This window comes from Phodopus roborovskii, unplaced genomic scaffold (assembly GCF_943737965.1).
Source record: "Phodopus roborovskii unplaced genomic scaffold, PHOROB, whole genome shotgun sequence".
Classification (NCBI taxonomy): domain Eukaryota; kingdom Metazoa; phylum Chordata; class Mammalia; order Rodentia; family Cricetidae; genus Phodopus; species Phodopus roborovskii.
In genome coordinates, this window is record NW_026126459.1 from 21,150,350 (window position 1) to 21,175,698 (window position 25,349).

Below are 25,349 nucleotides of genomic sequence, written 5' to 3' on the forward strand. Positions count from 1 at the left end.
CACTTTTAGGTTAGCAGGTCATGTAAGAATGTGAGGCTGGGGGCTGGAGAGACAGCTCAGTGGTTAAGAGCACTTGGCTGCCCTTCCAGTGGCTCTGAGTTCAATTCCCAGCACACATGTTGGTTCACAACCATCTGTAATGAGATCTGGTGCCCTCTTCTGGCCTGTAGACAAACATGCAGGCAAAACACCGTATACATAATAAATAAAATAAATCTAAAATAATAATAAGTATTGGCTTTAAGAAAAAAGAACGTGAGGCTGAGCTCTGAGCTCTCACAGTAAGGTGCAGGACATGTATGGAAATGAAAGAAAACTCAGCAAGACTCCCACTTGGCGTACTCTCGTGCCTGACCTGGGGCTGTGCACCCTTCTGAACAAGGATACTGTTTTTCACTTTGCCAAACTGCTCTGGATTATGTGGCCACTGTCCTGAGACCACCAATCCATTTCTAAGCACTGATCTGAGGGCCACACTGGGCAGCCACCTCCATCTGCACAGCAACCAAAATTCATAGCACCTAGCACACCCAGCTCAAACTTTCTTCCTACTTCCAGGGGTTCCAAAGCTCTGTCCTTCATGTTTCAACCACCCCTTCTGCCCTATCAAAGCTCCAGATCCTGCAAGAAAGTCTGTCCCCTCAGGCCTAGGTCAGAAAACATCCCTAGGGCAGCTGTGGCTTCCCATCTTAGTCCTGTTTTATCGCCAATAGGAGGGATACAATACCTGCCCTGGGCTGCAAGCCCTTCACCCTCAGATGCCACCAAGCTAGGCTAGGGAAGGACTTCAGCTCAGGGGGATGGTCCAGGATCTGAAAGAGGGATCCCTGAATCAATGGGGGTAAGTAGACAGGCCTGGGCAAGCAGGCTCATGGCCCCAGCAAACATGTAAGAAGACCAATTCTTCATCTGTGGGGTAAAGATTTGAAACACATATGTACTTTCTGGTCTACGGACTTGTGGAAGGGGAAAAACATGAACCTCAAGATCAGAGTTGGCTCCAGTCTCAAGAAGCAGTGCTCTGCAGGCTGATGGAGGGAGGAGCCCTGTGAGTGTGCATTTTGATGTGAGGGCAGCTCTGGGCCTCACTCAAGTCTTCTGGTGAGAGATGAACTCTGCAGCCCAGGGCTTTTATTACCCTCTAACTTCCTCTTCTGATGGGTTTGGTATCTTGATCCATGAAAGGTGAGAGCAGCTGATCTCACTACTTGAAGAGCCTTCACTCCATGTTTAAAGATCAGATCCCAACATTAGAGATCAGGGACTGTACACCTGGGCTATTCCTACAGAAGAAAATGGGATCCAGGGAGGTGGCACTGGACACACCAGGGGCATGACTGATACTTACGTAGTTATTTCACACTGTCACCCTGTCATTAAGCCGTTAGGTGACCTTAGGCAAATCTCTCCGTGCCTTAGTTCCTCTGACTATGAAACAAGGTAAAAAAATAACCTGTAGTTCCCATTCTGTCGCCAGGATAAAAATAAGATCGTAGATGTGAAAGTGTGACAGAGAGAGACCAGAGGCACTATTCAAATCTCAGACTATTATTACCCTGACAAAATCTCATGAATAACAGCAACATCAGAATGTCTAATTTTTGCAACTTGGGAAGCAGAGTGTAATCTGGTCCAGGGCTGTTGGGGACTCAGAGCCAAAAAGACTGAAAGCAGGCCTATTTCCAGCCAGCTGAACTCTGAGCTGACGGTCACTGCTTTGTGCCGACCCTATGACAGATGATAAAGTTTGAAGGACAAGGGATGGGCTGGCTCCAACCTCTACCCTTTCACCAGGCACTGCACTGCTTGAGAAGCATAACCTCCCCTGGTGAAGACCAAGCCTGGCCTGGCCTAGCCTGTGGCTATAATCTTTATAGGGACCACAGGGAGAGGGGGAGGGTCACAGACATGTGCAATGACCATTCCATGCTGCTTTCTCTCACAAGATAGACACGTGCCTCCATTCTACATCCTTTAGGTAGCAAGATTTTAAAATCTAGCTCTCGGGCCCTCCTCCCCTGTTCAGCCTCTTTAAAACAGGCCTGCGATCTTCCCCTCTTATTTTGACTTCAGGAGCCTTCACCACCCGCATATAGACATAGCCTGGGAATCTAGAGAGTAGGAGCACCCTCCCTGTCCTCTGCCTGAACATCTGGAGACTGCTACCTACCAGAAGCCTGGACTCTTGCTCTGTCCCTTGTCCCCTAGGCAGTGACCTCGCTCATACATCCACACCCCAGCCTGTGTCACCTATGTGTCCAGGGCATTGTTCTCCTGCCAGAATCTGTTCCAACAGGCTCAAAGAGGTCCAGGCAGGGGTAGAAAGAGAGGCTGGAAAGTTGCAGCTTGTCTAACCTGGAAGACCCATAAGGAGCCCAGAATGTTGGGCAGAAGGTAAGAGTGACCATGGAGAAGAAATGAAAGCAGGTGAAGGACAAAGTCTGTCTCATCGCTGGGTTGGTTTCATCCTGGAGTCTGCGAAGATGGCAAAGAACTGAGTGCCTGGCATGGCCTCAACTGAAACAGTGCCAATGGGCTTAGAAGGCAAGAAAGCTTCAGGGACTCCTGACTCACTGAGGCTTGGGCCTGAACTCATGATTGCTCAGTTCTGGATGCTTCCCTCAGATCCTCCCTCCCTGCCCACAGGCAACAGGACCGGTTTGGTCATCCCACCAGTTGATTCCATCCTGAGAGTTGTCTCAGACTCCACTGCAGGAGATGCGGCTCATCCTCCAGGTCACGGACACAGGACTGTGACAGTCACTCTGGAGGAGGAAAGACCTGCTGCCTTGTTTGTCACCAACAACCTTATATCACACCCACTTTACAGCTGGACAAATGAAGGCAAAGCACACACACTGGTGTGCTCAGGCTCATTTTAGACCAGAGGTGTAATGTCTGTGTGCTGTCTTCTTGCCAAGAGCTTATATCTTCCTGGGAGCAGCTGCCACAGTGTCTATAACCCCAGGCTGAGGAGTCTGCCAGTGTGGAGGTGTGTGTATGTCTGTGTATGGGGGGGGCAGAGTATGTCAAGTCTGATCTAGCTACTACACCTGCAGGACAAGTACAGGACCACCCTGCTGCTGTGGGCATGCCTCCTCCAGATGCCTGAGAGTGCAGCTGCCCTGGAGTTTACTCAGGGTCATGGTGGAGGCTGTGGGGTTTCTTTCAGATCAGCCTAGCACTGCCAAGGACAGCAGAGAGGGTAGCATCCTGGCATAGAGTTTCTAGGCATGACTCTGCCCAGGCAGGTGCTGAAGAGGCAAGAAAAAAAGGTCCTTAACCAACACAGACTATGTGCCGGTGGGGTGAGGGACACTCAACTCATAAATTCCTGTTTCTCAGGAATCAGTTATGCTTCTGTGTCCTCTGCCTGTCTTTTCCCTCACCCCCTTGAGGCCTCTGCTCAGCATAACACACCACCCACCAGGATCAAGGGCAGATAGAGGAAGCAGGGCTGGGAAGGAGACCATAGAGAACGCTAGCTGCATCTGGACTTTCATTATCTTTTTTTTTTCATTTTGCAGAGCTGATGGTCCTCAGAGTGCCTGGGATAGCACTGTAACCCATCTGGGCAGCAGTCAGCTTTTCTGGAGGCCAGCCCGAGGTGCTGGGCCTGCTCTCTGCACCCAGAAAACCCCCTCCTCCTCCACCGGCCATTCCCTGCCACACACCCAGGCTGTAGAACACACATATCTTTGTTAATTTATGGGAACAATGTAGCGCCACAGGGACCACCACTCTAGGCAACAGCCCTGCCTACACCCAGCTGCTTATCTCAGATGTGTGGAGAGAAACGCAGAGCTCCCCACCCTTTCCCAGGCAAGGCCCCACCCTGTGCACTCACATCGTTCAGATGTGAGCTCTCTGACCCCTATGAAAAACAAGGGCCTGGCGACCATGGGGCGGCACAGCTGGTGCAGATGGTGCAAAAAGCCTGGGAGAAAGAGCTCTCTGTTGAGCCTCGGAGTCCTGTACCTCCTAGCTCTCCTACACACTCCTGGGCCTCCATGTCCCCTTTTCCTTGGCCTTGTGGCCGGCTCAGTTCCACATCAAAGGTCTCCTTAGCCAACAGTCATCACAGGGGACAGCTGCCTCTACACTGCCCACTCCAGGGCCTTGAGTCCTCTCCACGGAGAGCCCTGCCCAGCTGTGGCTGGCCTCTGAACCTCTTGGGCCCCACAGGCTCTGGCTTTCTCTGAGAGAAGTGCCTGCTCCGCCCAGTCCCTCCTCACGGCTCCAGCTCCCGGGAGAGGCGGGACAGTTCCCGCTGGTTGTCGATGACCTTCAGCTGCTGGACATAGGCCCAGGTGCTAGCTGGACTCCGGGTGCTCAGGGACTGCTCAGAGCCTGGAGGGAAAGAGAGCCATCAGCAGCCACCATTGCCACTTCACCAAACACACCCTTGCCCTCTCCGAGGAGCAGCCTCAACTCTTGGGCCTCCACTCCACACCCTGCACCCTCTTAACACTAGCGTCCTCCCCCACTATCGTCCTTGCGTCTTTCCCCACCAGATTCAGGAGGACAGCAGTTGCAAAGTCTGAAGAAAAAAGGCCAGAAAGAGCTCAGCATAGTATCTCCTCTCTAAGTTCAAAAGGACCTGAAGCTGGACTGATGTCGTGGTGTCTGTTTATAACCCTGGAGCTTCAGAAACCAAGGCAGGAGGATGGAGAGTTCCAGGCCCTGCTTTCAGAAAAAAAAATAAACATGGCCAAGAACAGTGGCGCACGCCTTTACTCCAGAACCCACAGGGCAGAGGCAAGGGGATCTTTGTGACTTTGAAGCAGGGCTAGGCTACATAGCAAGTTCTAGGCCAGCAACAACTTTGGCTCAAAAAAGTCAAACAAATAACCCAATAAAGGCAAGAAGGCTAGCTCAGGGTGTGAACTGTTTGTCTTGTAAGCATGAAGACCTGAGGCCAAACCCTAGAACCGGCAGGCGCCTATGATTCCCATGCTGGTGAGGTAAAAGCATGCAGATCTCTGGGGCCAGTCAGCCAGTCTAGACTACTCGCTAAGTTCCAAGCCAGTGAGCACCTGGCTCACAAAAAAGGAAAGGGTAGGTGCCTGAGGACCAACACCCAAGGCTGTTCTGATCCCTACACACATGTACAACACATATACGAGTGTGTGTGCGCATCTATTCCCACACAGTGTACATGTGCATACACACATAAATAAAACAAAAATAAATCCTGAAAAAAGTATTATAATATGTATGAAGCATGTGGGTTTGAGATAAGACTATTTAAAAACAAAAACAAAAAGCATATAAAATGGCTCAGGCTTGGAATCCTGGCCTGGGCTAAAAGGTAAAACTATCTCAAATACCAATCAATCAGCAAAATACAAAAGAAAAGACAGAGCAGATAACTCAAAAGTCATCATAGTGGCTACTGGGAGAGAGTAGACAGTGGAGAACCACATTATCATCTGTGTTCTCCTACTTGGACTGAGCCAAAAGCTCAATTTATTATCAGCATGGATGTATGTGTGAACACAGGATGGGCATGGTGATACAAACCGTATGTCATGACTATTCATTCCTTAACCACATACAACTCATCAGATAAATACATAGGCTGGAGTTGGCATGAGAACTCCTCCTCCATCACTACCTTCTTTAATTTGGGCTAGAATTGGCATCTGTCTCACACAGATGCCAAGGGACTGTACATAAGCTCCCAGTTCTGTCCCTGGCTATGCCAACTCCTGCCAGTACCCCTGTCCCATCACTTACATGTGGAAATCCTTGATGCCTGGCTGTCCTCGTGGATGTGGGACACTCGGCTTCTGAGTGGTGACAGAGGCACTGGGCAGGGTGAAAGGGGCGAATCAGGGAGATGGCCATGCTGAGCTTCCTTGGGAGCACTAAGGGAGTCTTACCAAGGGTGGGGGGAGGGGGGTCACCTCTTACCAATGCTGTGACTCCGGCAGTGGTGGAGCATTCGCATGGCTCTGGCCATCATTCGCTGTGGGTGACACAAAAACATAAGATCTGGTCTGTGAGCCCAGAGCCTGGCCTGCATATGGGAAGCCAGGAGTCAAACCCCCTTTTAAACCATGTTCCTAGAGACTAGGGATCTATAAAAGATGATTAAGGCTGCCTCAACCCAGCACACCCAGGTGATCTACAGGAACTTAGCAGCAGTGTTGGAGAATATTATTTTAAGGTGTGTGACTTTTGTTTACGCTGTGGAACATTTAAACAAATGATGTAAAGGTGTGTGACTTTTGTTTAATGCTGCATTTGTTTAACTCAGCAAAGCTGTGATTCTTTGCCTGTCTAAAACACCTGATGGTCCTAATAAAGAGCTGAACAGCCAATAGCAAGGCAGGAGCATGGGTAGGCAGGGCTGTCAGGCAGAGAGTATAAATAGAGGGAGAAATGAGGAAGGGGGGGAGGGAACAAGGAGGGAGGTCAGGGATCAGCCATGAAATAAGGAAGATAAGAAGCCCAGAGGGAGGAGGTAGATAAGTTAGTTTTTTATAAAGCTAGCTATTCTTGGGAGAGGGAAGGGGGTAGGCAGCAAGAAGAATGGACAAAAAACACAAAAACTTTGTATATGACTTAAAACGAGAACAACAGAGTATTTTTCAAAACTGTACATAGTGCATATGCATGGACAAAGTAAGTATGACAAGTGTTTGCATAATGTTTAATTACAAAAATATTCTTTAAAAAAGCTGGTTAGCAATAAGTCAAGCTAAGGCTTGGCACTCAAAACTAAGAATAAGCCTTCATGTGTGAGTTACTTGGGAGCTGGGTGGTGGGCCCCTCAAAAAAGAGCAAAAAAAAAAAGTCACAACACAGCAGTTTGAAGACAGATTAGGGAAGGCTAAGAGATAAGGGAGAGTTAGAAGGGGGCTCTTATTGAACAGTGAGATGTTTGAGGTTGTCATCCTAGTAGCTCCAATAGAAGGCAGACCCCCTTCCCGTGCACACTGCAATAATGGAGGAGATTTAACAAATATTCTGTCCTACTTTTTTGAGCCAAGATTTTTCTCTCTCCTCTCTCTCTCTCATCTATCTCCCAGGCTGTTCTTAAACTCGGCAGAATCTTCCTGCCTCAGCCTCCTGTGTACTGAGATCACTTGAACACTATCAGCTGACACCCACCCCTGACTCTTCCAAGGCAATTGTCACACTGCCTCAGCCCTGACCCCTCCCCATGTTATACTGACAACCCACACCAAAGGTGAAGCCCACGTTCCTCAAACTTACCATCTTCTCAAAGTTGATGAGGTTCTCTACGAGCGTGTGGTTTCCCTCGTGGATGAAGGTCATGTCTACAAAGGGATGACTTAACTTATAGGTCCCCAAACTCCTTCCTCTCCTGCATCCCAGGAAAGGTGAGGGGCCAACCACAGGGATCACAGGGCCTGTCCACCCTCAGCCTCTAGCAGCCTCTGAGCCATTGCAACTCCCAGTCATCTATCTCTTGGACTTGTATCACAGCCCTCAGCGCAGCCCTACTATGTTCCAGTCCTAACTCTTCCTTTGGCTCGTCAACTCCCTGTGTGTCAGCCCTTCCGTCGTCATCACCAGCGAGTGTTGAGGGGACATGAAAATGAGCTCAGGGATGGAGGCACCAGTCCTACCTTTGAGTAGCAGGGGCATGAAGGGGATGACAGGAGGGGAGAGTTTGGTGAGTGCTAGTCGATACACTCGGTGGTTCCATGAGGGGTCCTGTGAGGAGAAAAGGCTGCCCTGAGGGAGTCCAGCACATGATGGCACAGACCCATCCCCTCCTGGGTCCCAGGCCACAATGGAGAGACTCCAAGCCAGTCCCCCCTCCCTACAGCATCTCACTGAGGTGGGGTATGTAGTAGACCTAAGTGGGGCAAGGACTGGCTTTCTAAGCTCCAAATACCCTCAGGGAAACTGCACGGTGATTAGTCACAGAGGCCTGAAGGTTTCTGGGAAACTCTCTCAGCCTCTCTGGGTGTGCTCCCTGAACCCCTTGGATCCTAAGAGGTGATCAATTCTCCTGAGAACTCCCAAGGCTGAAAACACCTTGGTGCTCTTCTCTCTAGATTTTACAAAACTTTCCAAAGTCCCAGGAGGCTCAACCACTGACTCATTCCTCACTTTTGTCTTACAAGTTCAGTCTGCAAGCCCTTTGAGGGTCTTGGAGGGGACAGTGACACCCTTCTATATGACACAGTGGGCCTCCTGCTCACAACCTCAAGGAGCAGAAGATCTCAGTCTTGTCTTTCCTGCCATGCTTGGCCATCAGCTTGAACCCTTGGGCAGAGCAGCTAGTAGAGCCCGACATCCTGACACCCCACCCCTCGATGAATCTCAAACCTAGGACATCCCTGAGCCTGCTGCGGTCTCATATCCAGGGCAAATGTCCCTACATGAATACCAAGTGGCACAGTACACCACAAGGCCTCAATCACTATGCTGCACACCCTCATCCAGCGTCTACAGCCACAGGCCAGAGAGGGATCCAGGCCCTAGTTAGGCACTGAAAGCTCTGCCAGTGTCCAGAGACGGCAGAAATGGGCCTAGAACTTACCAGCAGCCTCTCCAAGGCAGAGTACAGCTTCCGTACTTTATGGGGTAGACGCTGTAAACATGAGATGGGTGAGGGGCCATGGCCAGGAAGAGGGCCCCTCCCCTCGACATCCCCCAGGAGAACTGAGGCCTGGCTGTGGCATCAGATCCTTCTGGAATCCTACCTCCCAGGTGTGGGCCAGGCGGCTGATGGCAGAGTTGCTGAGGCCAAACATGACCGCAAAGAAGGAGTTGAGATTCTTCTGCTCCTTGAGGCTGTGAGCACAAGACCCAGACACCGTCAGAGGAAACAGTCATGAGCCCAGTGCTGCCTTTGCAGGGTGCATGGGTTAGGAGGCAAAGGCTCTGGGGACCCAGGAACAAAGAGAGGGCATATTGGGCAACACTGGAAGGGGGGTAAGAAGAGGTAGCCACAGGGCTGGCAACACACCCCAGTTTCCACACATCCCATTACCCTCCTATACCCCTTATCCTCCACTGTGCCCACAGGCACTCACTGGGCTGCCAGCTTGATGAACTTCCGGAGCAGCTGAGCCCTGGGGCCGGGAACCGAGCACAGACAGAGCTCAGTGGCCACCCAGTACTGCAGCTCGTTGAAGCGGCGCATGAAGCGCTCCAGGTTTGCAGTGGTGACATCGCGCAGGTGCTGGGGGCCCAGGACATAATGGATCAGCTCCACCTGGATGGGCCACAGGCCAGGTCAGCAGGCTAGGCCTGGTGTCCTACCCATGCCTCCCTCCTCAGCTCTACCTGCTGCACCTGGTGGATCCTATTGAAGAGGTTCCAGTCGTGGTCTGTCAGCTGGCCTGCCAGGTCCTTGGCGCTCACTAGCTCGAGCATGTCAGAAGAACCCAGAGTGGGTCCCAGCTGCTCAGGGTGTGGGGTCTGCAGGGGAAAGAGCACTCAGACATAGAGGAGGACCTGGGACCCTGCCTGTGGCCAGAGGGACAGTGGACAGACAGGGCACTCCAAGTGGAGGGTTTCCTGGGTCTGTGGCCGCTGGAAAATGGGCTCTCTCCTGAGGGATCACTGTACTGACACTCCTTCATGCTGGAAATCCAGCTTGAGCCCCTATGAGTATGGAGCTAGATTAGCCCCTTTCCCCTTGAACTCTCCACAGATGCTGAGGCCATCCCTCCCTCTTCCCTGTAAAGACACAGTAGCAGTCAGAGCTGAACACCTCCCTCTCTTCCCTGTGGCCCTCCCCCAGTCCCCACTCTGCCTCACAGAGCTCCCCAGTCTCTGGCAACCTGCCTGTCCCTACCAGTTCATGCACTTCCTGTGGGTCAACAACAAAGAGCCGCTCGTTGAGCCCCAGGGATGTGGCCACACCGCGGGCATCTGGCTGCAGGCCAACAACATCTGCAAAGGCAACAGGCACAGATGAGGAAAGGTGGTTTGGAGGGAGGCCAGAGACCAGCTGGAGGCCCCTGCCTCTCTGAGAGTTTTCTTCTGGCAGTGGCTGAGTAGATCCTAAGCACACAGGTGCACATGCCCACTCAGGCAGCACAGGAGACTGGTCAATCTTGGTCGAGGCCTCAAATTTCCTGACCCTCAGTTTCTTCCTTCATCAACTGAAGATGGTAGGACTCACCCCAGCTATTTCCTAGGATAGGACACTTTTAGGAGTGTGCCTGTTGCAAGTAAAAGATGTGTATAAAGAAGCACTCTGAAGATTAGGAAACGCCCAATAAACCTGTTGTTACTTTCATCAGCTGTGAACTGGACAAGGCTTTGTGTGTTCAAGTCTCTAAGCCCTTGGCCAGTGGCTTACCAGACTACACGTGTAATGACAAAAGTAGCTCCTCTATTTAATCTATTTTCTCACCTGCTTTGTGTTTCTAGTTTTTGTTTATCTTTATAATCACATGTAGATTATGTGATATTTTTATGTGTAATTTGTAAGCAAATGTATATTTAGGGAGATTGTGACAGAGCACTGGTTACTGGCATAGGTGTTCATCAGTGGTATGAAAATGACTGCCAGGATTTTGGCCAATGTTAACTCACCAGGTAACCACCAGAGGGCAGTGCTTCTCAGAGCTGACACACAGGTGTGCTCTGGTTCCTGCTAGCTCCTGAAGCTGGAGAAGTGGGGGTTTCCTTGCCACAGTTCCCTGATGACCCCAGTTCCTGACTGCTGGGCTCTGGCCATTAGGCCCAGGCTACACTTTTCAATGATAACAATGACTTTTTCAACATATCAGATTCTCTGAAAGTAGGTCCTGATAACCTAGATCATAGTCTAGGCAGAGATGTGCTAGACTCTGGGTTACAAGCCTTAATTGTTATCTGTAGTCTAACAGCTACAGCAGGCTTTCATAACAGTACAGGGATAATGATCACTGGACAGACAAGGAAATGGAGACCAGAGAGGTCCAGGGTGTCCCAGCTGGGTAGAGCTTAAACTGTTATTCTCACATAGCTCTAGGAATTAGTCTATGTTGTCACCATCCAACTGATCTGTCATAGTTTCTATAGTAGTCCTAGCACCTAACTCATTGCTGCTACATAGATGACCCTTAAAATGCTTGCTGTGGGAGCTGAAGAAGGGTTCAGCAGTTAAACACATTGGTTACTCTTCCAGAGACCTGGGTTCAATTCCTAGCATCACTTGGTGACTCATAACTATCTGTACCTTCATCTTCAGGAGATCTAGGGACCAAACACATGTATGGTGGTGCACAGACCTGATATTTAGGCAAAACACCCATACACATAAAATAAAAATATAAAAAAATCTCATTTTAAAAGTGTTTGCTATGCTTGTTGGTTTGTAGCCTTGACACAAGCTAGGCTCATCTTAGAGGAGGGAATCTCATTTGAGAATATGCCTCTGTCAGAGTAGCCTGTAGCAAGTGTATGGGGGTGTTTTCTTGATGAATGATTGATCTGAAATGACTTAGTCTATTGTGGTCAGTGCTACCCTAGGCTGGTGGTCCTGGGTTCTATAGAAAGCAGGCTGAGCAAGCCATGGGGAGCAAGCCAGTGAGCAGCTCCCCTCTGTGGCCTCTACTTTGAGTTCTTTCACTCACCTTCACAATGGGCTGATAAGATGTAAGTTGGAATGTACATTTGCCTCCCTGAATTTCTTTTGATCATGCTTTTTATCACAAAAGAACACATGAGGAAATCTGCTGAGTGACTTAATGAATGAGGGCCACCTAAAACCAAAGGCTAGCCGAGTACTCACTAGCATGTGAGGTGGGAGAATATGCTCAATTCTCTTGAACTCCAGTTTCCATGATTAAAAAATGGGATAAATCTGAGTGGTGGTGGTGCACACCTTTAGTCCCAGCACTTGGGAAGCAGAGGCAGGTGGATCTCTGTGAGTTCAAGGCCAGCCTGGTCTACAGAGTGAGTTCCAAGATAGCCAGGGCTATTACAAAGAGAAACCCTGTCTCTCAAAAAAAAAAAAAAAAAAAACAACCAACCAAACAAACAAAAACCCAGGATAAAATTCCCTCTTGAGAGATTGTGATTAGGATTAGGAATAAATGAGTCTATAAGAGTGACACACTGTTCTAAACATTTTTCTCATTTAATTCTCAAACATCCTCTTGTTATCTGTGCTTTACAGGTGATGAACTCAAACACAGAGCTCACACACACCCTGCCCCGGGACCCACAGCCAGTGAGAGAACCAGATGGGTCTTGAGTATTGCTCCTGAAGCAGGCAGAGGAGATGCGGTAATCCTACCACAAGTGCAAGGCACGAACATGTAACAGTCTGAATTCAAGGGTGTGAATCTGAGGGAAGCCTCCCAGGGTGGAGAGTCCATCCAGAGACAACTCACCGCCTGCAGAATTGACCTTCACCAGAACCTGTCCCTTGGTCCAGTGATCCTCATGGGCCAGAGCTGCCATCACCTCTCTCACAGAGGCTGTCACAGGCAGCTGTAGGGTCAGCACCGAGTGGTCAGGTCTGCAGATGTCGTAGGGAACTGGAGAGGAGGAGGGGCTGAGCTGGACCCTCGGGTGCCTGGTTCTCCCACCCCAGGAGGAGCAGGCCCACAGTTCAGCAGTTGGAAAACTACCATAGGCCGGAAAAGGGGTGTAAGGAGAAGTCTACTAGGCGGGTGCCAAGGCCCGTGGGGCGCCCTGGGCCCAAAGAAGCAGCGCAGGTGGCAGCTATAGCAAAGGTCCCTGAGGAAGACCATATCCTCCCCTGGCCCAGGGCAATAACAGCCAGGCAAGGGAGACAGAGACAGCCATGGGGACACTGGTCCAAGCCTGACTTGCTTAGTCACCCACCTTTGTCCCCAACTCTGATGGCACCAGTGCTGCTTGGGAGGGACTCCTCCTGGCTAGGGAGCCAAACGGGTGCATTCCGGGCCTGAGAGGGGGAAAAGGAAAAGGCTCCAGAATCCAGAGATAACATACAGGGGAGGGACAGGCAGGGCCTTTGTTACCACCAGCAGGGACACCGAAGCATCATACTGCCAAGGGGCTCTGCTGGCTGCATGAATCCAAGTCCAGGGAGGGCAGGGAGCCAGGCTGGGGGAGATGCAGGTCAAATGCAGGGCAGCCATCCGCTGGGGGATGGGGGGAATGGGGTGGGGGGGAGGGAGGTCAGCCACCTCCATAAACAGGGTCAGAGCTGTTCTGGGATAAAAATGCCAGGGCCAAGTTTCTTCTTCTCCCTTTCCCTCGCTAGCATTTGTTACAAAGCGGACATTGTTCTGGGCACTGAAATATGCACAGTAGTCTTTGGAGGGAAAGTACTTTTAATCCTCATTTTATGGATTTGGAAAGTGAAGCTCAGAGATGTTAAGCAATATGCCAAAGGCCACACAGCAACTGCTACAGGGCTAGAAATTTGCTACGCTCCCCTCTGTGTCCTTGTCCTTCAAGAGCTGCCCTGATGGAGTGGGCTGCCAAGGCCAGATAGCCTCCCTGATGAGCTGTCCTAACATGAGCTCATCTGGCCTCAATGCTCTCTCCAAATCTGGCATTTTCTCTCTGCCTCTAAATGGAGCTTCTCCCCGGCTCCCTGCCTTTCCTAGACAGCTTCCTCAGAGTCCCCATGAAAAGTGCTACCTGATCATAGACGATGCTCCAAATGCTACCACCGGCTGGGTTCACCAGGACCCTGACCTTTAAGTTACATCCCCATCCCTGATGCATTGCCCCAGACTGTTTGCACCCAGGGGTCCCCTCACCCTGCCTTCACTCCTTCCTTTCTGCAGTTCTGGGCCCACGCTCCTCCCTACTCCCCAGAGCTTGTTACTTCCTTCTGGGTTCTTCATTTAAATGTGTCCCCAGTGCCCTCTCTCTCAACCGAGATGATCTCTTAACTGTTAAATAGTTCACTACCTCCAAACTCCCCCCACCCCTCAGGTGCAATCACTCACTTCCTCTAACCACCTGAGCAGAGCCACACTGAGCCAGGGACAGAAGTCATCACTGTCTCCTCAACCCCTCAATGGTTCATAGTTGGGACCCCGAGAGGAGACACTCTGGCCCCTGACAGTCTGCCTGGGATCCGCATCTCCTCCAGTGCTGCCCTGGGGCCCTCTTTGTCCCCAGCTCCTAAACCCTCATGGTAAGTCAGTAAGCTGGCTTTTGTCCTCTTGCCTTTTCAGGCTTCACTGACTTTACACACTGGGAGACTATTTCACAGGTCTGGCCCAGGAGTGACTGTGAACCCAGCATCTAGTGTAGCATCTGACATGCTGGGTGACTGACACTGATTCCCTAGTGTCAGCCACATGCAGTGTGTAAAACAAGTAGAGGCCCCCTCATGCTCAACCTGACATCCTGATGGGATATGACAGACAGGAACATACAACACGAGCTCTGGAGTGTGGGGAGGAGTCTGGTCACAGAAGAGCAGAAAGCAGAATAGTAAAGCTCAGGATGAGGGGACCCCTGGGCATAAGAAGTTTGAGGTCAGGGTCCCTTAGCAAACAAAGGAAACAGTTGACAAGGGGGAGAGAGCTTTGAAGAAGCCAGAGAGGACACCTGGGATTTTGCCGTAGGAAATGGGACATATGTTCTTACTGTTCAGAACAAGATGGATCCCGAAAGGTAAAGGGGCAACCCTAAAAGGTTCATGCAAAAGGCTAAATGCAAAGGTCCTGAGGTGAGGCCAGCTTTGACTACAGCAAGAAGGCGCTAGTGAGAGCCTCCGGGCAGTGGGGCTGGCTGAAGTCAGCATGCAGACTTTGAGTTCTCCAATGTATCCCACAACCAAGCCATCCTACCTCCTCCCCAGTCCTTTCTCCCACTGCTCTTCAACCAAATCTTAGCTCCAGTCACAACTTCTCAGCCCTCCCTAGCCCCCTCTTGGAGTGGGCTGGCCACCTGGACCCCTGGGACAGTCTCATCATACCATCTAAGCTCCTACAATACCACCCACTAGAAACCTTTGGGTCTCAGAGGAGAACCCAGCCACCTGTCTCATCTCCCAGCTACAACTGCAGGCATGAATCGTCACCCAAAGGGATAACCCTCCCCCCAAAAGGAATGAAGGTGTCCCCTTAAGCACCCATCACAGGTCGAGGACCCTCTGGGTGTGAGGGTAGGAGGGGCAGAGCGAAGAAACTGGGCCAGCCAGACGGAGAAGCGAGGCAAGGCAGGTACCTTGGTCTGAGGAGATGCATTCCCACAGCCATTCTCCAGCCTGCAGAGAGGAGAGAGAGGAGGTGAGAGGGTCCCTGAGGACCCCTGCAGCAGGATCGATGGACAGGGTGGGTGAAAATCGGTACCATAGTCCACAGTAACTGGCCAAATGGAAGGAGTGAGCATGCAGGTGCATTCATCATATGGGACGATCAAATGAGTAACTGTGTGGGAATGGAATGGGGGCTGACAAGAACACTTGACGTAAGCCGAGTGGCCTAGACTGAGGCCCTGGGTGGACCAGTGCCAGCTGCTCAGCCCGTGCTGCACAAAGAGGACAGATGGGCTTCAGTCAGAGGGTCACCTGTGGTGCCGCCGCCTCTCTGGCCACTGTTCCTTCAACAAGTTGCTAAGTCGGGCATCCCTGCTCACCAGGTCTGAGAGTTTCTGTGAAAGGGTGGGAGTTAGACCCTGGGAAGGATGAGGCTGTGTCTTATGGGCACCCCAGCCAGCCCAGCCAGCCCAGCTGCACTCCCAGGTACCTGGAGGAAGCTGGTGGCCACGGGGTCTGAGTGGAGCATGGGGCCATACAGGGCCACCCACCGGCTGACTAGCCGCAGAATCTGCTGCCTCTTGTTGCAGATATAGGTGCTTCGCTCCTGCTCGCTGCCTCCAGCAGGCTCTGCTGGCTCCACATGGAAGGTGGACACCAGTCAAGGGAACCCACACAATGCCACTGAGGCCACCCGCCACACTTGAGCAGAGGAGCGGCAGGGCCCGACTGGGCCAGGCATGGGCAGGGCACCAGGGAAGGGTCCTAACAGTCACTTTGATAGGGATTCCTTCCCTCAATGCCATACACCATCCCATCCCCTACCCTCACCACCCTGGGGCTCGAAGGATATTGATGCAGGAGGGCAGTGAAGAGCTGGGTGCTGGGCATGAAGACACTGTGGGTCAGCAGGAAGTCACTGAGGAATGTCTCTGTTGGGCAGGGTCAGGGATGGGAAAGGACTTCAGAAGCCAAGTCACCGCACCGCTATATGAGCAGCTACACACATGTTCCCAAGTACAGTGCAAGCAAAGGAAGCAAGGCCCAGCCCCTGTGACAGTGATCTCCACCCAGGCCAAGAGCACTTCCTGCCAACTGCCTGTATGGACCAATCCAGCCCCTGATGAGGTCAGACTGCAGTGACCTCCTGATGACTCCGAGAACAGATAGTGTTTTCTGACTCTACCTGTTGGGTCATGAGCACTGGAATCTGGTCGCATAGCTTCCAACAGGAGTTCTAGGATCTTCTCTGGGGTGCCAGATATTACTGTATACCTAGAGGAAAAGCAGTTGATCCATAGTGCATGCCCTTCCATCATCCATCCATAGATGTCAGTATTGATTCCATCACGCCTCCTTATTTGCTAGTCCTACTCCATCTTGGACAGGGGATGCTGATACATCAACCCAATCCCTCAGTGCCCCCCCCCCAGATGGCCAAAGGACAGGAACATGGGGAAAAGGGCTAAGGCTGGAGGCTGGAGAGGTATGTGAGTAGAGAGCAGCGTGGAGCTGTGAAGGGAGAGAATGGCCAGCTCCTTACCTGTTCCTGCCTGGGGTTGGGGGACGGGAAGGGCCAGTGCCCTGAGAGCACCTCTCCAGAACCAACACAACTCTGCCGTGTTCTTCCAGCCTCATGGTTTTGGCTTCCACGTCCTGGAAAAAGAGCCACACAGGTGCTCAATGCCCTAGGCGCCTCTTCAGACCTCCTGTGTGCCTTCCAAACCTGCACCTACAGGCTCCTAAGTACCCTCAGAGCTTCTCAAGACCCACCTTTATCAGAGCCCCCAGCCTCAGCCCCAAACTCCACCCTCTGCAACCCACCGGTCTTCGGTCTCTCACACCAAACTGAGGGTGTGCACTCCCAGCCAGATCCCACGTCTGCTTAAAGTTCTTTCAGACACCAGTGACTCTGCCCCACACCACAATGTGTCCTCGGCCCCATTTCACCCCCACCCTGTGGCACCTTGATGATGCGGTTGAAGTCTTGCTTGTCCACACGCAGGAAGTGACAGTTATTCTCTCGAAGGATGATGGTGGCTGCCCGAGGGGCATCATTTACCAGAGCCAGCTGTCCAAAGTCATCTCCCTCATGCAATGTGGTCACCAGCCCCTGAAGCCAGGACTCAGTCACAGCCCACCCCTACCACCAGCCCCTGCCAGGGGACAGACTCAGACACGTGTGGGATCAGCAGGTTTGGGACTATCAAAAAGGGAGTGTCCATGTGGACACAAAGCAAAGAGCATTGACAATCTTGGGGACTGTGGTAGGCTGGAGGGAGGACTTACCTTGCCATGGGTCACCACGTTGACAGATCCCTTCCAGATAATGTACCATGAGGTGCCCTTGTCCCCCTGGCTAAACACTGACAGAAGTACAGATCAGCTCAGTCCTCTCTTGTCACCCACCACTGCCCCATGGCTCCTGGCCCTGTCTGTGGCCAACCCGACTTACACACAGTCCCTGCCTTGCTGTGTGGTTCAAAGAGCAGAACAGCAGCTAATTCTCGCTTCACCTAGGGGTAGAAAAAGGAAGGTCAATAGTGTCAATCTGGGGGAAAGACAGACAAGCTGAGAGAGAGGGTAAATCCAAAGACAGATCACTGAAGGACACAGCTGTGGCCAGGCTGGCTATCCCGGCATGTGGCAGACACAAAGAGAAGGAAGGCCAGGAAAGATGGGAATATCCAGACTGAGGGCTAATGATAAGAAATTAGGTAGAGAGGGGCTGAGAGATTGCTCAGAGGCTGAGAGCACTTGGCTGCTTTTCCAGAGGACCCAGGTTCAATTCCCAACACCCACCCTCATAGCAGTTCACAGCTGCCTGTAACACCAGTTCTGAGGGATCCAAAACCCTCATACAGGCAGGCAAACCAATGTACATGAAATAAAAATATAGCATTAAAAAAATTAGGTAGAGAGACTGGAGAGACAGCTCAGTGGTTAAGAGTAGTGGCTGCTCTTCCAGAAGACCTGTTTGATTCCCAGCATCCAGGTGGCAGCTCACAACCATCTGTAACCAGCCAGTTCCAGGGGATCCAATGTCCTTTTCTAGACTCCTCAGGCACCAGGCATGCATGTTGTATACAGACATACATGTGAGCAAAACATACATACACATAAAAAATTTTAAACTAATTTAAGAAAAAGAAACCAGACTGTGTGGGGCATGCCTGTTATCCTAGCACTCCATGAGTTTGAAGCCAGCTTGGTCCACAAAGCAAGTTCCAGGACAGCCAGAGCTGTTACATAAAGAAACCAGTCAGAAAAAGAAAAGAAAAGAAAAGGACGGGAGAAATCTTCAAGCCACAGACAAAAGGGAGGGAACTGCTCTCCCCACCCCTGCACCCCATCCATCAGTAGCCTGAGGGCTCCCGGAGGAAGAGGTCTAGCTAAAGGGCAAGCCTGTGTGTGTACTGACAGAGTTGGAGAGGTGGGCCACCGCCTTGATGTGCAGCAGCTCCTCGAAGATCAGGTCCAGTTCTTCGTCTGTCCGCTGACCTGGGCTGCAGGAGCAGAGGACGCCCTGAGAGGTGGGGCCAGAACCAGCGAGAAGCCACCCCACCTGCCTGCTGGAGCCCAGGGCCTGGAGCCAGATGCCGGATCCACAACCATCAGTCAATCCACTGTTATCAATAACAGGCTTTGTGGGTGAGCCCTGGGTACCAGGCACTGTGCTAAGCACCTTTTCACGCATTATTTCATTCCATGCTCACACTATGACATGGGCACTATTATCCTCACTTGACAGAAGAGGAAGCTGGCTGAAGAGGCCCAAGGTCACCCAGTGAGTAGCTGGTTGGGCTAGAAGAACCCTCACCTGCCTCAGTCCAAAATCCACACCCTCTGTCAGTGTGTGGGGGTTGGTTGTCAGGTTCAACATCCTCAGGAATAGGAGAAAGTCAGGGATGTGGGGGCTGAGGTCACACGGTAACTCCAAGGCAGCATGAAAGCTGAGTTCAGGCTTCTACTTCTGCTTAGGTTCCCCCCCCCCCTCCAACCAATGAATCTGAGAGCCTTTGAGGTCTAATTGAAGGTCATGTGAGAGTGGGGACAAAGGACAAGGCTCTGCACTCACGGCTTCCGGAGCGCCACGGTGAGTAAGGCATCAGGCCCTCGCTGTGAGAGTAGAGCCATTGCCTCAACAAGCTCCTCCTCAACGTCACGAGTTCCTGCAGGCTCTGGCTCTGGTCCGGGGAACCTATAGAATTGGGCATCTCGGTCCTGGAAGGTCCAGTCATGTTTCACTGGGAAGCCAAGGCCCGGGCATGGCAGGGAAGAGAAAATCAGGTCAGGGATTGTACTTCATACTAATTCCATCACAATGCCTGAAGCCCCTTCGGAGCTCCCAACAGAGTCCAGTCCTCAGGTCAGCCCTCCCTCCCTCCCTCCCTCCACCCAGTCCTAGTGCCCAATCAGAGCTCAGCTCACCATGGCAAAGGGCACCCTCATCCAGCAACACCTGGCAGATGCCCACGGCTTGGCTCCGTGAATGGACGCCAAGCCCCAGAGCCAAGATCCCATCCACCAGCTCCCGGCCAGAGCAGCATTGCCTGTGGGAAATGGAAGGAGGCCAGAGAATCAAAGTAGGAGTGAGAGGGATCTCCATCCAAAGTCACCATCCAGGCCCAAGCCCAGTTCTTTCCTACAAAGCAGGGCTTGGTCCCAGTGCCTAGAGGAGAGCAGGAAAGGAAAGCCAACAGGGTAACTGTTAAAGGCAGGCAGGACTGACTCCCACTCACCGATATAGTCGGAGATGGTATTTTCTGTCTCGGATGAGAGTAGGGTAGGTGGCCAGGAGATGGCGATGCAGCAGCTTCCCTGCCTTGAGCACACGCTCTGTGGTGGCCTGGCATGAACGGGGCAAACTTAGGCCCGAAGCCCTGCAGCAGCCTGTTGCCCCCTCCCAGCTCTTCTTTGCTCTGCTCATACCTGCTCCAGACTCACACTGAAGTCCAGGGACTCCTCACTGTTGGTAAGTGGTGTCTGAGGGCAGTAGTGAAAGTTTGCAGATCAGAGAGAGGCCTTCAAACTCAGAGTGAGACCCTTCCCTGCCCTACTCACTACTGCCCGTGCCCGAGTCTTGGCCTCAATGCGTCCATTAAGCCCTTATGCCATAAATAAACAGGTGTCGCTTGCTCAGTGCGCAAGATAACCGCTTGTTCCCCATGCCGCTGCCCCTCTCGGAAGGTTTTCCCCACACCAGTGTGCTGCAGGTGAGATCCCTCCTGGGCTCACCCAGGGTCCACACATGCTTAGGCTACCAGGCAAACAGTCCCTGTGTGTGGTTGGTGGGAGTGGTGCTGGAGGAAGTTGGAAAACATACAAGATTCATGGGAGGCCTGGGAACACCAGCTCCCAGCTGGGACTACAGGCTTGACCCCAAACTCAGGACTGTGCCCAACCACAGGGCCCTCTGTAGGGCTGTGGCTCACTTACTAAAAACACAAACCCTGGAACCAGGCACTGTAGTAATGGTTCCCCCGAACAAAATCTGATTGTACGAAATCTCAAGTGCAAACCAACGCAACACCACAAGCTTTTGGAAGGCCCCATGAGCTTGTTAAACCATTGCCAGGCATATGGTTGCGTATGTTGGCTTTCATTACCCAGAGAGGCACAGGTAGGGCTGCAGCTGGAAGGCATGTTCCTTTCTATGAGATACTGCAAGCCAAAGCCCCATGAAGGTGGATAAGGCCTTGGCAGCCTATAAGACTGGTTTACCATAGAAACATTGGTTAGCAAGACTCTTGATAGCAATGTCGCCACCACCAGGGACTCCAGGGCACCTGTGTCCTGGCAAATCAGCCACAAAGGCTCCTTACAGCCCTCTTTTCCGACCATCAGGAGTTTATGAACAGCTCTGGGCAGGCTGCCTGCTCTCTACAAGCCCTCCCAAGGCACCCTTTACAGCTCACAGAGCATATCCACCTCCCTGCTAGCACCTCATCCTAGGTGTGGTAGGCAGAGCAGAGACTGTGTCTGTTCTTTGTGACTTACGGAGTAACAAGGAGCCTACATGAGGCAGCCATGTACACGCAGGACCACCAGTCAACCGTGGGTAAACTGGAGCTCCCACCCAAATGGTCTCCTAACTAGTCCCATTCTACTCACCCCACCTGCCTGCACTCAAGGTCCTGGAAAAGCATTGATGGGGAGCTGACATCCAAGTCCTGTCCCTGACTGGCAGATCTTAGGCACAGGCATTTTGTCACTGTCCCCAGGCAGAGTCCTAAAGATCTGGCATGGGTACTAGCCCAGCATGGGGAGGAAGCCACTAGGTGTCCCAAGGGTATCCTTGCCCGGGTCATGGGGCCCAGGCCAATGCCAGACACACAGCCCTAGAGACTTAAGGACAGGAAATGAGGAGGAGGAGCCAGGAAGGGAGGAAGGGCAGGAATGTTATCCAGCCAGGCCCTGTGTTGGAACAAACAGTGCCCGAGTGCTAATGACTTCTTGTTATTCAAGTCAAAATGCCCAAGTCACCCTAGTTCCTGCCCCAGCTCCCTCTGGTGCCCTCAGTCCAGGCTCTAGCGTGAGCTCCACTATTATCATTAGATTTGTGTGTGTGTGTGTGTGTGTGTGTGTGTTTGCACATGTGTGCGTGCATGTTCACGTGAATGTGCTCATAGAAAATAGAAAAGGGTGTCAAATTCCCCGGAACTGGAGTTACAGGTAGTTGTGAGCTACCTGACATGGTTGCTTGGGACCAAATTCGGGGCCTCTGCAAGATCAGCAAATGCTGTCATCCAGAGTCATCTCTTTGGTCTCTGGTTTTTGTTGGTTTGTTTTTTAGAGGCAAGATCACATGAAGCCCAGGCTAAAGTCACTAAGTAGCTGAGGATGACCTTGAACTTCTGATCATCTTGCCTCACATCCTCTGTACTAGGATATTAAGAACTGCCACTTCTCAGGGCTCCTGGCATGCTAAGCCAGCACTCTACCCACTAAGCTATATCCCCAGCTCACCCTTCCTGGAATTATCCTGACCTAGCAAGGCCACATGACCACGCTGGTCACTTCCTGCCTTGCCTCAAGGGATGGGCACAGGAGTCTGAGGTGGTAACTTAAGAAAGCAGCCATAAAGCACTTAAATTTGCTAAAGAAAGCTGGGGCCCTGAAGAGTCAAAGCCATGTAGTTGCTCAGAAAGGGAAGAGTCTGTGTCGCCTCCATGTGAAGCAGATGTTTGTATTATTCCACAGTCAGGAAAAGGTTACATAATGCACCCTAACAGGTGGCAAACAGCACTCACACCAGAACCTGTCTCAGCCACAGCCCACGCTTTCAGCCCCACCGTTCCTCCTGAGTTCAGCCCCTGTACTTCCTCAGGGCAGGTTACAGCCACAGAAGCAGCAGAGGCATTCTGCCCTCAGGAACATTCTATAGGCAGAGTAAGGGACACGCTGTTACCACAGCCCTCACATGCCCCTGCAATGCTCCTGTGGATGAAGACCTGGGGAACGAGCTCGGAAAGGACTGTTAATGAGCAGCAGTGGGCATCTGTGTGGCCTTGGGAGCCAGATGCCTAGGTCCAAGTGCTGCTTTCTGATTGGCAGCCAGGGTGTGTGATCTTAGGCTGCTTAAGCTCTCTGTGGACCAGCTTCTCTTGTCCTGGTCTCTGATGAACCCTGATTCAGGTTAACCCACCTTCCCCTGGGCTTTCCAAAGAGGTGGGTGTATCCTGAACAACCCAGCCCTGTCTTCCATGGCTCTGGGCCCACCTTCTTCACCTTGTACACACACATGCCCTGCTTGGACTTGTTCCCTCTGGGGAACACTTCATGAGCCAAAGGAGTCTGGAGACTCAAGAGGTACCAGCCTGGCAGGGAGCCAGAGAGCTCTGAAACACAGGCACGATAGACTGAGCCTACCTCACTTCACCCCTCAAGGATGAACATGGTAGAGAGTTGGTCCTAAAAAAAACCTCAACATTTTAGTCATCAGCCCCCCCCCACTCCCTCCCATGCATGGCAAAGGTGGGCCTTGTTTTTGGACCTTTGACCCCATTTGTATCCCAGCAACCTCCACTTTTATGTTTCCAGCCTCCCATGCAAGCTGGCCCTTCCTTTCTGTGGTCTTAGAGGAGCTAGAGACTGGCCGGCGACTTCCTCCACCTTCTCTCTGACTTTGGATCCCAAGAGATTTCCCAGTGACCTCATTGTCCTGGTAACTGACCTTCTCCCACCTCCTACCTAGCTTCTCTAAGCTGGGAAGGGGACAGGAAATCCACAAATAATTATAGCCTGAAGGGGAAGGCCGGAGGGAGGGTTCCAGTGGCTAGATCCCAGCAGGAACTACCGCAGTGGCCCAGAGCCTGAGTGGGGTGTGGGGTAGAATCAGCCCCCCCCCCAGAAAGACCCAGAGAGAGAAGGACAAGTAGGGACGCAACTCCAGTGCAGAGGGTCTCCTCCTCTAGACCCACCTGGGGCTTTCTCAACCCAGTCCCCTTTATTAGAAATGGAAATAGTGTTTAGACGAGGTAGGAAAGGGAGACAATGGTGATTGTTTTACTCAGACTTGTTTTGATGAGACATGATCCTTTACAAGTTTGTCACCCACTCCTGCCTTCTCTCCACCCTCCAACTCAGTACCCTCTGCCCCCTACACACATGCGCACACGAATGTGGGGGTATACACAGCGTACAGACAGGACCGTCATGCCTGGTGGCTGGGAAGAGGGAAGAGTATCCCTGGGGACTGGCTCCTACACCTCACCCCCACTCCCCTACCCACCCCTTTCCTTCAGTAGTCATTCCCCACTCTGAAACCTCTTCGGTCCCCCAGGGCCAGATGCCAAGCTTAATCCACACAAATGCCTCACCCCAGGAGGGGGGAATAAAACAGAATCAGCTCAGTTCAATTGTTCACTAAAGGAGACCGTTGCCACGGTGATGTGTCAAGAATAGTAGCCAAGCTAATTTCACCCCCACTTGACCTGGCCCCACATTGCCCACTGCCACACAGAGAGAACCCTCAACATATAAGTCAATGCCTGGCACACGGACGTGATATGATAAAGCCTCAGTGGGGGGCACCCTACACCCAGACACAGGCTCCAGTTATGCGATCAGCCACACATACTGCCACCACATTTACTCTGCACCCCTGGAGCAAGCTTGCCAGCCCACCAGCACAGCAATCCGGACTCCTCCAGCCCTGGTCCAGCCTGGCAGATGGAAGATACTCACCCAGCGAAGTCCCTGAATGCAGCTGGGCCTCCTATGCTCGAACACCAGCTGGTAAGAGCAGCACCGAGGACGGTGCATTCTCTTCAGCACCATGTTGAGCAACGTGCCCTCTGGAACCACGTCAGGGAGAATTCCCACCTGCGGTTCTCCCACAGCTGGACTCTCCACCACAGCTGGACCCACCTGCCAGTGGTTGTCACCTGGCCAGCTGACCTGTGAGGAGAACCATTGGCTGGAGGAGCTGAACCTCCCCACAACCACCCCAAGCTTAGCGTCCTCTGGACTTGGACTGGTCAGCCGGAGGTGCGGCAAGCCTGCCAGGAGCCGGGGGAGGGACAGGAAGACCTGCCCCGGGTCCTGCTGGCTTGGCGCACCTAGGGGTCTCCCAGCTGGCTCATGAAGATGGGGCACTTCTCAGTCCCCGCTGGAATTCTGCCCTGCCTCACTGCCCATGTCCTGCAGGCATGTCCACCTCTCCCAGCTTGAGATCTACAGAAGCCGCTTTGCCTCAAACTCTCCACCCCACCACCCTCTCTCACCCAAACTCCCCCACGTGTTGGCTTCCTCTCCCGCCCTTTCCAGCAGCTTTCCTTGGCCCTGACTCGGCCCCACCTTACCCACCTTCATGTTTCTTCTCCAGCTCACACAGCGGTGCACGTTCTAGCAAGAGACTGGAAGATCCCAGGCGCTTTCCAGGGCAGCTCCGCCCGGGAATCCTGAGGGGTGTCGGGGTAGCAAGATGCAGGGCTAGGCTCGTCCTGAGAGGTGTCTGGAGTAGCAAGATGCAGGGCTAGGCTCGTCCTGGCTGCGTAGAGGGCTAGAGGGGGGGGGCGTGGGAGAGCCCCCACCCCTCCCCAAAGACTAAGAACTCCTAGCCTCTGCCTCCGTCCCAGATGTAAGCGCCAGCTGGCACAGGGCGTTCAAGAGAAGCTGCAGCTGGCACTGGCCCGGGCAGGAGCTGTCACACCCCCTGCACTGCCCGCCCCTTCCCCTCCCCGGGACCGTTCAAGGGGGCGGGGAA

The 25,349-nt window shown here is 52.4% G+C and overlaps 1 protein-coding gene across 6 annotated transcripts; it reads right to left on the minus strand.

Moving 5' to 3' along the window:
• Positions 1-3,680: 3,680 nt before the first annotated feature.
• Positions 3,681-25,058, minus strand: Rapgef3 (Rap guanine nucleotide exchange factor 3). 6 transcript variants are annotated; one of them, XM_051189764.1, is made up of 28 exons: positions 24,950-25,058; positions 24,329-24,541; positions 20,072-20,125; positions 19,882-19,988; positions 19,571-19,692; positions 19,218-19,386; positions 18,561-18,645; positions 17,595-17,655; positions 17,429-17,505; positions 17,106-17,252; positions 16,683-16,795; positions 16,326-16,414; positions 15,993-16,071; positions 15,630-15,789; positions 15,452-15,534; positions 15,109-15,148; positions 12,778-12,859; positions 12,321-12,467; positions 9,788-9,885; positions 9,283-9,408; positions 9,021-9,169; positions 8,688-8,778; positions 8,525-8,575; positions 7,602-7,689; positions 7,225-7,289; positions 5,917-5,971; positions 5,740-5,811; positions 3,681-4,350 (listed from the first exon to the last, which is right to left on the minus strand). In XM_051189764.1, the coding sequence occupies exons 1-28, from the start codon at positions 24,953-24,955 to the stop codon at positions 4,232-4,234; spliced, it is 2,748 nt and encodes a 915-aa protein (XP_051045721.1). In that variant the 5' UTR covers positions 24,956-25,058; the 3' UTR covers positions 3,681-4,231. The 6 variants fall into 6 exon arrangements, with proteins under 6 accessions (XP_051045721.1, XP_051045719.1, XP_051045720.1 ...); XM_051189762.1 differs by having other exon boundaries at positions 9,021-9,202; XM_051189763.1 differs by having other exon boundaries at positions 9,274-9,408.
• Between the last annotated feature and the right edge of the window lie 291 nt (positions 25,059-25,349).

Coding starts and splice junctions, on each gene's coding strand:
- Rapgef3 (XM_051189761.1), bottom strand. Junction 19,387..19,570: donor TGAGGGTGCCCTTTGCCATG/GTGAGCTGAGCT, acceptor TTGGCTTCCCAG/TGAAACATGACTGGACCTTC. Junction 4,351..5,739: donor GGCATCAAGGATTTCCACAT/GTAAGTGATGGG, acceptor CTTTCCCTCCAG/GCTCTGAGCAGTCCCTGAGC.